The sequence below is a fragment of the Zalophus californianus genome, chromosome 17 (assembly GCF_009762305.2).
Source record: "Zalophus californianus isolate mZalCal1 chromosome 17, mZalCal1.pri.v2, whole genome shotgun sequence".
Taxonomy (NCBI): Eukaryota; Metazoa; Chordata; class Mammalia; order Carnivora; family Otariidae; genus Zalophus; species Zalophus californianus.
In genome coordinates, this window is record NC_045611.1 from 9912313 (window position 1) to 9925687 (window position 13375).

At 46.9% G+C, this 13375-nt stretch overlaps 1 protein-coding gene across 3 annotated transcripts; it reads right to left on the bottom strand.

Annotated features, from left to right (window-relative positions):
• Nucleotides 1-1156: 1156 nt before the first annotated feature.
• NUDT7 (nudix hydrolase 7) lies at nt 1157-11732 on the bottom strand. Of its 3 annotated transcripts, XM_035724858.1 has the most exons (5): nt 11379-11568; nt 9296-9336; nt 7197-7260; nt 6687-6845; nt 1157-1810 (listed from the first exon to the last, which is right to left on the bottom strand). In XM_035724858.1, the coding sequence occupies exons 1-5, from the start codon at nt 11400-11402 to the stop codon at nt 1442-1444; spliced, it is 657 nt and encodes a 218-aa protein (XP_035580751.1). In that variant the 5' UTR covers nt 11403-11568; the 3' UTR covers nt 1157-1441. The 3 variants fall into 3 exon arrangements, with proteins under 3 accessions (XP_035580751.1, XP_035580749.1, XP_035580750.1); XM_035724856.1 differs by lacking the exons at nt 7197-7260; nt 11379-11568 and adding an exon at nt 11598-11732 and having other exon boundaries at nt 9296-9449; XM_035724857.1 differs by lacking the exon at nt 11379-11568 and having other exon boundaries at nt 9296-9429.
• Between the last annotated feature and the right edge of the window lie 1643 nt (nt 11733-13375).

Here is a 13375-nt window from a genome sequence, read left to right on the forward strand (position 1 = left end):
GCCAGCTCTCAGAAAAGAAAAACTCTGAAGCAGTGGGCAGTTGCATGGCTGACTGAATGGGTTTGGTGTGGCCATCACATTTTCAGCTATACCAGAATCTTCCTAAAACTGGCTCGGCTTTCTAAAACTCTTGTAGCAGTCAGTAAGATAGGAAATTGCCCTCACGGACTTAAGGTTATGTTGTTTTATGCACTGATCTCCCTGACCTCGTGCAGGATGGTTAATACTATAATTAAATGAAGAAATTCCTGCTAACTCAAAGCACGACATATGGAAATGCCCACGTAAGAAGTGGTAGATCTCAAGGAATGCAATTGAGAATGTTTATCTTTTTGACTTTTCATTTGGGGCTTGTGCTCAAAACCAGTGTTTTTCTGCTTTCGTCATCTTAAGACAGAGAACCTTATCTCTTCCGATTGGTGGGCATATGGGCCTCTTAAATTCCTTCAGTCCAGTTGCTCTGGATGATGACTGCTAGACCTGCCAACACCCATGGCCGTCTTGTGTATGTCACAGAACCCATGTGTTAAAGGTCAGATCATCCCAAATTCTAACTGCTGGCAATACTTCAAGTTTGAGTGAATATCCATCTAGCCATTTTCAAGTGTTATGGTATATTACTTAGGGTCATAGCTCTGCTCTAACAAAATGACCCCAAGTAACAGTGGCAGAAAAATGACAGAATTTTATTCTTCTCTCACATAATAGGCCCAAGTGAACAGCGCTGGGTGGCAGGTTGCTTTACTCCAGGGAGGCATTTAGAGATCCAAACTCCTACCCCCTTTGAGTTCTGCCATCCCCCCAGGAATTGTCCTCATTTGTATGGCCAAGGCTGGACTGCGGGTAAATCCATGTTGCAGCTCCTGGAAAGGGGAAAGAGAGTCCAAGGAAGCTGGCTTATCTCTTCAATTGGAGATGACCTGCAAGGTCAACTTTCACTCACATCCCATTGGCCCAAATTAAGTTTCAGAGCCACATTTAACTGCAAGGAATCCTGGGTAATGCCATTTCTTACTGGGGAGCTAGGAGCTTTGCTTCAACTCTACTGCCAGGGAGGAGAAGGTGGATAGATTCTGATGGCTGGCCGGAAGTTTCTAGAATAACAATAGAGATACTACCTCTCACAGATAAAATAAATGCCACATGGTCATATATTCAACAAATATTTATTAAGTGCCTACTATGTGCTGGATACATGTGTACAAAAAAATAACATGCTGTGGGTGAAATTATGCAACACTATGAACACATTTTTCCACTTCTGAAAGACTTTTGCTCTCTCAGGTAATACAGGGCAAGTGGGAAAAAGGCAAGGTTTTTTACCTTCATATTGCAGGAAAAATAGTCGCACCTGTCAATTGCCGACAGCTTGTGTTACTGTTGTTCTTATGGAGAAGCACACACGAAATCCTCTTAGCTATTTGGATGGTGGTCTCATAAATCATAACTTGCTTGTAGCATGCTTATTTAGTTTCAGGAAGATCTCTTCAGAGGATGAAATCAGATCATTGAGATTAAACTCCATTTCAAAGATGGGATTTTCCCCCAAAATAATTAAGGCAAGGAACAGGGCAAGTTTTGCAGTTATTCCCTTGATCTGGTAAGTGACACCATCTCCAGGGTCTGTGTACTCAAAGCAATGAATAATAACATGATGACCATAATGTGTCAGGTAACGCTGGTGGTAGACATGTGGATGCAGGAAATATTCCAGAGGCACCAGGAACACACTTTTAACTTCATCGGGATTAGGCTGGGCCTGGAAGTTGTGGTCTATAAATCCTACAACTGGGGTTATCAATGTATCACTCTAAAAGCAGAAAACGAAATATACAAATTAAGAACAGAGTCCAAAGCAGTCAATGATATAAGGTGGGTAGGGAAGGAGGAAGAATTTGCTCCAGACATGAACAGTCATGTCCGCTGTGAAATGGGGGTAGTCTCACCCCTACCTGAGCCCGTGTCTGTGAGATGACTCTGAAAGTGTATCTTTTGTGAACATACTGGTATAATCTTTTGGAAGGGCAATCTGGCAATGTTATAAAAATGTGGTCCCTTTGACCGAGCAATTGCATTTATATAAATATATCTGTATGATAAATTCCTACCAGTGAGAAAAAATACAAGACTGAAGCATTTTTTTTGAAGATTTGTTTATCCGAGAGAGAGAGCGTGCGCACACACAGGGGCAGCAACAGAGGGAGAGGGAGAAGCAGGCCACCCAGGCGCCCCTGGACTGAAGCATTATTTGCAATAGCCCCAAAATAAAGTTATCACTCCTCCACTGATGGACAGTCAGGGTAGGTCAATTATGAGTGTATCTGTGTAATGGGATACTCTGTGGCCCTCAAAATGAATGTGATAGACACCGTTCCCTGTCAGTACAGACAAGGATGTGCCATCTTACCAACAGAAAAGTGACATATTAACTGTGGCATATACCCAGTTATGGGAAATTGCATTTATAATTATATATGAACTATTTTACATAACAGATGTTTATAAGGAGGGGGATTTCTATTTATAACCACAACTGCCTGCAAATGAATGCAGGGTATTATTAAGCGAAGGACCTGCTGGGCATCTCCAGGGTGAGGCCTGGGGTTTAGTGTAGGAGCTGTGTAATAATAAGAGAAGAGCTGCATAAGCTTGAAGTGGAAAGTGAGAAGAATCCGGAGTTCTTGGGGGACATTCCAAGAGAAAGTGGCTGGGAAAAGCCAGGGATATACCTTGAGGTTGGGCCATGAGAGCAGGATAAACCGGTCTGTGGAAAATTCTCAGGGGAGTGACAGCTGAAGCATGTTTAAGAACAGTCATGACTCAGACCATTAACTGAATCAATGGTGGAAGTCACTATCTGGACCAGGAGTGGAAGACAGAGCGTAGACTTTAGCTGTCTTTCCGGTGGGAAATCTGGGGTCCTAAGCGGCCCCAGGGCAGAAGTAGCATTCCACCAGCTGCGATCACCACCTGGCCCTAAGGGAATGCTCAGCCTCTTCCACCACAGAGTTCCCCAGGAGCCGTGGGTGTCTGGGAGATGGGGAACACTCAGATGCAACTGATTTCTTAAGGAAGCACTCTCAGGACAAAGCATGAGGTAGGGAGCAAGGCAGGCGAGGGCCCTGCAGGGCATCTGGGCGTAAAGTACACCACAGAGCTGGGCTGTCATGCCCCCCAGCACAGTCACTGGTGAAGGACTGGCCGGCCAAGTACATTTTCAGGCCCTCCAGGCTCCCTGTGAGCAGGGAAGGGTGGAAAGCTGCATGTGTGAGCTTTCAGAAACACAGTAAGAGGAATATGAAAGGGTCTGGACAGACAGAGCCCACGGTGTTGGTTCAGCGTGCGGTTTGTGGTTGCTGTCACCATGAAGTAACCACAGCCTCTGGGGTCCTGGGCTAGTACCCAGCACCCTTTCCCTGCTTCTTCACAACAGCCTGACCCTGAAGGAGTTTTAACAGTGGAAATCAGACACCTGAAGCGACCTGCTCAAGGTCACGGCCGGCTAATACTTGGCAGAGACCAGGATTCACCGGCCTGCTGCCCACACTCTAGAGCACAGTGCTCAAGGGTTATGAAGACACAAATGTCATCATATCTCAAAGAGATGACACACCAGCCTCGCGCAGGTGGAGAGTTCTCAGCTGCAGCTCGGATTCAAGCTCTTCCTGAGGGCCGGGCTAGGAGCACAAACTCATCCTCACGCTAAGGGCCAAACTGCTAGGCATGGGTGTGGACAAGCAACTTAGTGTGGTCAGTACTGGCCCTCGGACTCGCATGTCAGAGTCTGAGGAAGTAACTGGTGGGGGGGGGGGGGGAATCAGAGCCACAGGGGAGATAATGGTTTAAGACTGAACGTTTCAGATGGGAAGTAAGGCACGTTCAACATGGTTCAAGCTCAGAGAAGTCAGACAGACTTTGGAAATTTGTGGAGGAAACAGCATGTCTGGACACACAGTTCCCAAAACACAGGTGTCTGTCTTGGAAGGAAAAAAGGATGGTGGGTGCATGGCAGACGTTGTAGGACCAAGGAAAGACTGCATTTCGGCCACTTGCTGAGTTGGAATCCCGTGGAGATTGGCTTTTGCTGTGGCCACAGGGACGAGGCCTGCTTCAGGGCCCCAGAAGGAGGCCACCTGCTCTTAGAAACATTCCCAGGAAAGGACACGCCACTGAAAGGTACCAACATGTCTACAGGAGTCGAAGCTTCAGAGAGGGTGAAATGAAGGAGGATGAATGGAAATGTGTGGGCCATGTCTCCTGAGGCCATTGCAAAGAGCAGTACATACACGTATGGCAAAGCGACACCTGGGGTGGGCTTGGAGGGCCATCGCCTGCCTTGGAGGGTTAGCAGGAGGTAGGAAACAGCCAACAGCACCTCCTCTAGCTCTGACCCAAAAACATCTCCAGGCATTGCCATGTTCCCTGGGGGACATAATCAGCGCTCGTTAAAAAACCACTGAATTAGATTCTGCTTTTAAGTGTTAGATCAGTGGTACTTTTGCACTACATTTAAAACATGTGCAAGGTCCAAAAACAAAACCACCCTCGCTAGCACTTCCAAACACAGGACACCGTTCTGGAAAGCCTTTGTTCATGCTAACTTCTTGATAAGGTGATTGGCATCATTATATCAAGAGGAGGTCATTTTAGAAATCTCTGGTCTCGGGAGCGTCTGGCCCACCAACATCTCCTGAAGACCAGACATCCTCCTGTGGAGACTGTTGTATGCTCCTCACAGGCAGGACTCAGTAGCTCCCGGGTGCCTTGGAAATGGGAGTTACTCTCACTTTGGGAACCTTTTACCATTAGGGTTCAATTTGTCAATAGAGTTTTAAAATAAATCCCCCAAACAGGCTGGGGGATTTGCAGATGCCGAGTGGAAGGGGTTCCCATTAGAAAACACAGTTGCCTAGGAAGTAACTGCTACATTTCTGGTCCTTATCTCACGTTCTCCCCTCTCACTTAGGAAGCCTTCACTCGAGAGGCCACTAGCTTCTTCCGAACTAAATCTCCCCTGAGTGGTGACCTTTCTGTTTTGAAAATGGGCCTGCTTAAGATAGATGCCCCAGCACCACTGATCACCACAACACTGCACCACCAAGACTGTAAGGCAAACAGAACGTAAAGGATGGTCTGACCCACTGGTTTTCTAATTGTTATGCATCAGTGGGACTCTCCTCTTGAAATAAAAATGTACCCGAAAGTCCAATGTATAAAACATACAGTTGACACCTACTTCCAACAGGTGACTGGAGCACTTCCCTGTGGTATTCCTCCCCCAAGCCTATAACCCTAGCTTAACCATGAGGAAAATATCAGGTAAACTCCAAATGGAGAGGCATTTTACAACATACGTGACCAGTGCACGGAAGAAGTGTAAAGGTCACGAGAACAAGGAAGGTCTGAGAAACTGTCACAGACCAGAGACTAAGGAGACACGACAAACAAATACAATACGGTATCCTAGATGAGATCCAGGACAGAAAGGAAGACATTAGTAGAAAAATTAGTAAAAGGCAAATAAAGTGTGTTTAGATAATAGCAGTGTACTAACATTGGTTTCTCAGTTGTGAGTTGTGACAAGTAGACGCCAGTGGCATAACATGTTAATGATGGGAGGAACTGGGTGCGGGTATATGAGAACTCTCTGTAGTATCTTTGCAACTTTTCTGTAAATCTGTACCTATTCTAACATTGCAAGTTTATATTAAAAATTTTAAACCAATAAAACAATGCTGTTACCCGAGCACAAATTTACAACATTTACTCCATCTCAAGTCAATTAATACAAGTCATAAGTTCACATGAAATAAGATCTGGCTATTATATGAGTCCCAGAATTCATTTTGTTGCTTTCATGGTTTGTTTGTTTTTCTTCATGTATACAATCAAGGAAATCCATACAGAAATGTAGGTACAGGGGCACCTGGGTGGCTCAGTCGTTAAGCATCTACCTTCGGCTCAGGTCATGATCCCAGGGTCCTGGGATTGAGCCCCGCATCGGGCTCCCTGCTCGGCGGGAAGCCTGCTTCTCCCTCTCCCACTCCCCCTGCTTGTGTTCCCTCTCTCGCTGTCTCTCTCTCTGTCAAATAATAAATAAATAAAATCTTTAAAAAAAAAAAAAGAAAAAGAAAAAAAAGAAATGTAGTTACGAATAGTAGTAGTTCTTAAACAGCTTGCCTAGTGATCTCAGGGTACTGCTCAATTAATGTGATATGGAGAAGCTTGATTCCAAGGTATGTATAAAAATTAGTGTATTTAGGACAAAGGTAATGCACTGGTGGCCTCCAAGAGGCTAAAATTTGGAACACAGCACGCTCAAGTGTGTGGTATTTTTTCAAATGAATTCTCAAAAGAAATGTATACTGGCGAAAAATAAATGTAAATTGAATCTTAAAGAAAGAATTCTGAAGCATCTCCAGGATTCTACAGGATCCAGTTTGAAAACAACTGATAGAGCTTGACCCTTTCATTTCTGGATGGGCAAAGGGGGGCCCAGATGGGCAAGGGGGCTTGCCCAAGGCCAGTTAGCTCACAAGGGGCAAAGCCCACATAAGAGCCAGTCTCTTGACTCTAAGGACAGCACTGTCAAGGGTCATGCTTGGCCACATGTGGAATGCTGACGACCATGGGTCCACTGGATGGCCATGACAGTGTAAGCAAGCCAGTTCCACTCAAACACTTACGTCAAGCAGATATGGCACCAGGCAGCAGACAACCTCCACTTGGTGAGGATGCAGCCCTACTTCCTCCTGGGCTTCCCGGAGAGCTGTAGCCACATCATCCACATCTGCTGGTTCAGACTTGCCTCCAGGGAAGCAGACTTCTCCAGGTGACCTTCTTAGCTGGATATTGAAAGAACAGAACTGTGATGTGGGATTTCAATTCTGGTAGCACGCACTCATTCAACAAGTAGTTCCTGAACTTCTATTTTGTGCCAGAGACCACTCCCACCCTGGTGGTAATGGCCGGGGGGGGGGGGGGGGGAGTAAGACCACCCCCCAAAAAAGTTTTTACTTGAATCCTTTTTAAAAAATGACCTTTGAGAACTTCCTTCACTTGTAATTTTTCTCTACTTGCCCCTAAAAGATACCATACGCACGAAACAAGATCTACGCTGAAGGGGGAGAAAACCCAAAAGGAAGTAGAATAAAAAGGGCCATGTTATCAATAGACAGCCTTGATTGAGTGCTTACCCTGCTTCGGGCATGCTGCTTCACAAGAAGTTTTTCCACTGAGCCCTCAGAACAGGTCCACATGCTGTTATTTTTTAAAAAGCATTTTTTTTTTTAAATTGAGGTGAAATTTACATAACCTAAAATGAACAATTTTATTTATTTATTTATTTTAGAGAGGAAGAGAGAGTGTGAACCGGGGGGGGGGGGGGGGAAGGGGCAGAGAGAGAAGGAGAGAATATGAAGCAGATTCCATGCTGAGTGTGGAGCCGGACGTGGGGCTCGATCTCAGGACCCTGAGATCATGACCTGGGCTAACTTTGCTCTAGGTTCCAGAACTGGTAGGAGAGCACATACTGAAGCAGGAGGGATTGAAGACAGGTGCCCCTTCCCCATTTACTGGGAGGAAACCCATGAACTCTACTCGTGTGACTCCAGGAAGGGGTGCAGCTCCAGGAACGCCTGGGAGGGAATTTCTTGCCCCCAGAGCCAGATAGGTATAGAATCAGATCTAATTAGATTTAAATACTCTTTTTTTGTGTGTTTAACGTGATCTTTGCACACCAAAGTTTATGGTCTAAGATGATTCTCACATAGTAATCAACAGGCAAAGCTATCTGGGTGAAATAGTAACCAGAGATCCATTTTGGTCTTGCCTCAATTGTCTACATTATTATTTAACTGATAGTCTGAAAAATAATACTGAAGTGCTTTTCCTCCGCTTTTTGGCAGAGCTGAGAACAGACCCAGGTCCCCTGGTTTCCAGTTAGGTATCTCCTGTTGGAACCTGCATTTTCTTACCTCCTGTGTATGTGATTGTTGCCCGACCCAGACCCAGAAGAATCCACATGAGTCTAATCCCAAACCTACGAAACTTCAGCTGATTCCTTGGCTTTCTTTTTCCCTGAGGGGATATTGTTCATTGATGTTCTGCTTTGAAAGCCATGCTATTATGGCCCATTTTCATTTCTGTACTTGGGATAACTCTGAAGTTACTGCTTCCCCAACTTTTCCTCAGAAGCACCCTAACAGCAAAGGAGAATGACTGTATCCAGGGGTGTGCCCAGGGGAACTCCATTCCCAGCCCAACATTTCTTTTTTTTTCTTTTTAAAATATTTAATTTATTTATTTATTTGAGAGAGAGAATGAGATAGAGAGAGTACATGAGAGGGGGTAGGGTCAGAGGGAGAAGCAGACTCCCCGCTAAGCAGGGAGCCTGATGCGGGACTCGATCCCGGGACTCCAGGATCATGACCTGAGCCGAAGGCAGTCGCTTAACCAACTGAGCCACCCAGGCGCCCCCCAGCCCAACATTTCTTTAAAGTAGAATGGTTTCTCTGAAAACCTCAGGCGATGTCTGGTAACAGCAACAGTGATGGCAGCTAAAACTGACCAGAAACCTTGCCAAGTGCTAGGGCCAATTTAGGCGCTTTGCATTTGTTTCCCTGGGAAATCCTCACAGTAGCCCTATGAAGCAGCACTAGTATTTTGGCCTCATTTTGCAAGTAAAGAGACAGTAGCACAGAAAGGGTAAGTAACTAGGACAAAGTCACAGAGCTGGCAAGGAGAGAGCCTGCATTCAAACATCGGCAGCCAGCTTCAGGGCCCAGGCTGTTAATTTCTGTGCTCTAGAATTTTCACATTATACCTGGGGTGGGGGTGGGAGGCTGAAACAGTGGCTGTTGGCAGCAGCACTGTGCCCCCCATCCCTGCCAGGACAGGGATGTCTGGAGACATCTGTGGTTGTCACAAAGGAGTGTGTGTGTTTGTGTCTATATTACTGGCACCTAGTGGGTAAAGCCCAGGGATGATGCTAAACATCTCACGATGCACAGAATAGCTCCCACAGCAAAGAATTATCCAGCCCAAATGCCAATTGCGCCAAGGTTAAGAAACCCTGGTCTAAAAGTATTTCAAGTTACTTGCTAGCTAAATAACTTATTTTTCTAAAACTTTCCAAAAAATGCCGTGTTATCCTGTGGCTTCTTGGACCCCTGAACATCACAATCTTGAAAGTCCATTTGAAATCCATAACCTCAAGATGTGTGCAACTGACAAATTTTTGTGGGGTTTTTAAATGTCCTGGAACTTGAATGGCAGGAGCCTTTTTGTCACCTACCTTCTCTGACCGGAGGGTGAACAACAGGTGGAGTTTTCCTTCTTTTGCCAACAATGGTAAAAGGACAGAATATTTGTTAGACGACAAATGAGAATATTTGGTCCCAACATCATGCTTTTTTAAGCGGGCCTTAGCATCATCTATCAAACTGTTTCTAAAATGGAAACAAACCAAACATTTTAGTAACCAGAGTTATAATAAAAAGCTCCTTGTCCTGCCTATGTTTCCGTTGCATTGTGTGTCTTGGAGCTTACCATTTCTGACTCTCATTGTATTTTTCAGTAACAGAGCAGAAACAGTAACACCCAAATCACATGACTGTTGGCAAGATAAAATGAGCAAAAAACTACTAAGAATACAGTTTAGTACACAAGTTCACTTTGAAACTTAAATAGAAATTACGGTAAAATATTCTTTCAACGACACAACAGTTAAATGTTGAATTTTTAATTACATTCAAGTAAGACAGGTTTGGTAAACAAGTCATTGTAAGGTTAGACAACTCTCAGCTTAAGGACTTTCTCTTAACCTGGCCCTTATGTTATCAAACCCTTATGTCTTCAGTTGCCTTACAACAGTGGTTCCCAAACTTTAATGGCAAGATTCACCCAGAGGGCTGGGCCCACCCCAAAACTGCGACTCAGTAAGTTTGGGGTGGGGCCTGGAAGTTAGCATCAAACTCCCAAGCAATGGTGATGCTGATGCTGTGGACCAGGGGAACCCACTTTGAGGACCATTACTGATAATGCAAGTATTTGGATTTTTAAGTACATTGGGTGCCCTGAATTCATTACTGTGAATGTTTTGGTCCTTTTGACTGGCGTTATTTTGTTGCTGGTTCATGTAGTAGTTTAAATAGTGTCCCCCAAAATTCATGTCACCCAGAAGGCTCAGAGTGGGACTTTATTTGGAAATAGTATCTTTGCAGATGTAGTTATGGATCTTGAGATGAAATCATCCCGGGCTCTAAATCCAATGATTGGTGTCCTTGTAAAAGGAGAGGATATAGACACACACACACACACACACACACACACACAAACACACACACACACACACACACAGAGGGAAGAAGGCAATGTGAAGACACAGGCAGAGCCTGGAGTGATGTTGCCACAAGCTCAGGAACATCAACATCCATCAGAAGCTGCAAATGGCAGGAAATTTCAGACATCCGGCCTTCAGAACTATGGGAGAATAAATTTCTGTTGTTTTAAACCATCATGTTTGTGGTACTTTGTTATGGCAGCCCTAGAAACTAACAGTGTGGTTTTAATCTTTCTGGGGGAAAGGCAGTCTTGCATCCTGGCCAAAATGAGATATTTAAGTCAGGCAGAACTGGTTTTAAAGGGTTTAGGAGTGACCTCTCCAAGTCTGTGACATGCTTGAAGAGATCTGTGAGCATGTAATGACACTGTTCACATACTGTGACTGGAGTCCGCCAGTGCCCCATTAATGGTAAGGACTGTCATAAATGTCTCCAGCATGAGATGGGCAGTGGCTTGCGGGAGGTGTTTGCTACTTTGGGCCTCTTTCTACGTGGCGGGTTGCTCACTAAAAGTGACTGGGTGACAGCAATGGATGTCAAAAACGACCAAACACCTGAAAAGAACCACAGCATGCTGGCACTGGAGGGGACTCCGGAGTACATCCCATGCACACAGGCCCCCGTCCAGAAAACTGGCCCGCCCGAGTTCGCATTGGGCTGACTGTGACTTTTGAGAGGCCCCCAGAACTGACCAGAGGGACCGGCAGTAGCAAAAGTCTGCAAAAACGTGGGGCTGGTCCTTCTAACCACCACCATGAAAACACCACAGTAGCGGCCACCCTGTTCTGAGCATGCGCGCATCCTACGCACTTTCCACACTTTTCTCTTTCCAGCCTCGTAACAGCCCAGCGAGGTGAGGACGTGATCCCGTCCAGGCTCAGGAAGGTTAGGTAACTGAGAGACCCGGGCCTTGAACCCGGAGCTGCCTGGCATGGGCTCGTGGTTTCTGGGGGTCAAACTCCAGAGAAGCCCTGAGCTGAAGAGGAAAGGCAGCTGGGCAGGGGGAAACGCTGCCGGTGGGGAAGGGGCGCGAACCTTTGAGGCTGGGTGTGAGCCCATGGGGCCAAAGCTCGGCCCAGGCGGGCCGGAGGAGGTACAAAGGCCCCGGGTCCCCGGAGGCTAAGCGCACGGAGCGCAGGCTCTGCAGGTAGGCAGGCGGGCTCCGCAAGAACAGTCCCGGCCGAAAGGCCCCGGTACCGCGCTCAAGGCCGGGCCAGGCCCTGCTCGGAGCGCCAAGGGCCGGGGAGGCTTTACCTGACCGGCTCCGGGGACGCACAGGGTCGTGCCATCCTGCAGGGGAAAGTTTGTTTCCGGACGGAGACGGCCTCAGAAGCGCTCGGCTGGGTGGACATGCGCAAAGCAGCCGCGGCCTGGGGCTGGTGGGGGGGTGAGGCGTGGCCTAGGAGGCGGGAGATGAGGCGGGGCCTAGGGCCTTAAAGGAGGATCGGGGCGGGGCGAGACGTGGGGGCGGGGTGGAGGGCGGGGCTTAGGGCCGGGCAGTTTAGGGTTGCCTAGACGCGGTTTCTGCTCAGTTCCTTAATCTTCCTCAGGAAGGAGAAGCAAGTGAGGAATCCTGAGGTTGATCGTTGTTAAAAAGGGAAGTGGGAAAAAAACGTACGAATGAAGTGCTGGTGATCTGAGAGGATTCTGACACCCGCATTCACTGTTGCTAGGAGGTTAAGTTGGTTCAACTCTTCTGACCAGCAGTCTACACATGTTTCCTGAGCACCTGCTGTGTGCTAGCAGGATGCAGATACCACAGCGAGCCAAAAGACCAGTGGAGCCTACAGACAAGTGGGAGAGAGAAAGAGAGACATGGATCAAAGAATTGCATAGATAAAGCGGAGACCTTTAATCCTTAAGAGTATATGAGGGAGGGGCGCTTCGGTGGCTCAGTTGTTAGGCATTTGCCTTCGGCTCGGGTCATGGTCCTGGGGTCCTGGTATCGAGCCCTGCATCGGGCTCCCTGCTCAGCGGGGGGCCTTCTGCTGCTCCGCCTGCTTACGTTCCCTCTCTCGCTGTCTCTCTATCAAATAAATAAGTAAATTTTTTTTAAAAAATGTTTATGAGGGAGAAACATGGGTGAACCACGTCAGAGAAGGCTTACCAGAGACACTGGAAATGGGGGGGGGGGCCTCGAAAGAATCTGTGCTCCAGGTATGGTCTTCAGACCAGTGCATGAGCATCACCTGGGTGCTGTTAAAAATGTACATTCTGGAGGGGCGCCTCGGTGGCTCAATCAGTTAAGCGGCTGCCTTCAGCTCAGGTCATGATCCCAGGGTCATGGGATCGAGCCCCACATCGGGCTCCATGCTCAGTGGGAAGCCTGCTTCTCCCTCTCCCCTACTTGTGTTCCCTCTCTCCTGTCTCTCTCTCTGTCAAATAAATAAATAAAATCTTTTTTTAAAAAAAATGTACATTCTGGGTTCCACCCCGGAGCTGCTGGATCAGAAACTGGGGTAAACCCCAGCAATCTGTGCTGTAAGAGGTGTGTGATAATCGGAGAGCTACTGTAAGGTATGTGTGGAAAGCAAATAAGGGAAAGAGGCAGGGGAGAGAGTCCCAGAAAGAAGAATAAGTTTGTGCAAAGACCCCAGAAGTGGCTGGAGAAGAGTGAGTGGGAGGAAGCCTGGTTTGAACTGACACTTGTAAGACACCAGACTTCAAAGATTTAAAGCCAGGCTGACTTCTCCATCAGGCAGAGGCACAGGAGGTACAATGCCTGGGGCCCACAGTAACTTTAGGGGCTCACAAAAATGTTTCAACTTATATTCTTTTAAAATCAGAAGAAGAGGGGTGCCTGCATGGCTCAGTCGGTTAAGCATCTGCCTTCAGCTCAGGTCGTGATGCCGGGGTCCTGGGATGTGCCCCTTGTTGGGCTCCCTGCTCAGCGGGGAGTCTGCTTCTCCCTCTCCCACTGCCCTTACCCCCCGCCCAGCTTGTGCTCTCTCTCTCTCCCAAGTAAATAAGTAATCTTTAAAATCAGGAGAGTAAGATGAATATAATGATAAGCAACATGAAATAATGAATGC

Bases quoted from the DNA above. Each gene is read 5' to 3' on its own strand.
- NUDT7 (XM_035724856.1), bottom strand. From the start codon at position 11,695: ATGTCCACCCAGCCGAGCGCTTCTGAGGCCGTCTCCGTCCGGAAACAA. The intron at 6,846-9,295 runs GTAGGTGACAAA...TTCAATATCCAG, and splicing joins TCACCCTCCGGTCAGAGAAG to CTAAGAAGGTCACCTGGAGA. The intron at 1,811-6,686 runs GTAAGTGTTTGA...TTCTGCTTTTAG, and splicing joins TGGTGCCATATCTGCTTGAC to AGTGATACATTGATAACCCC.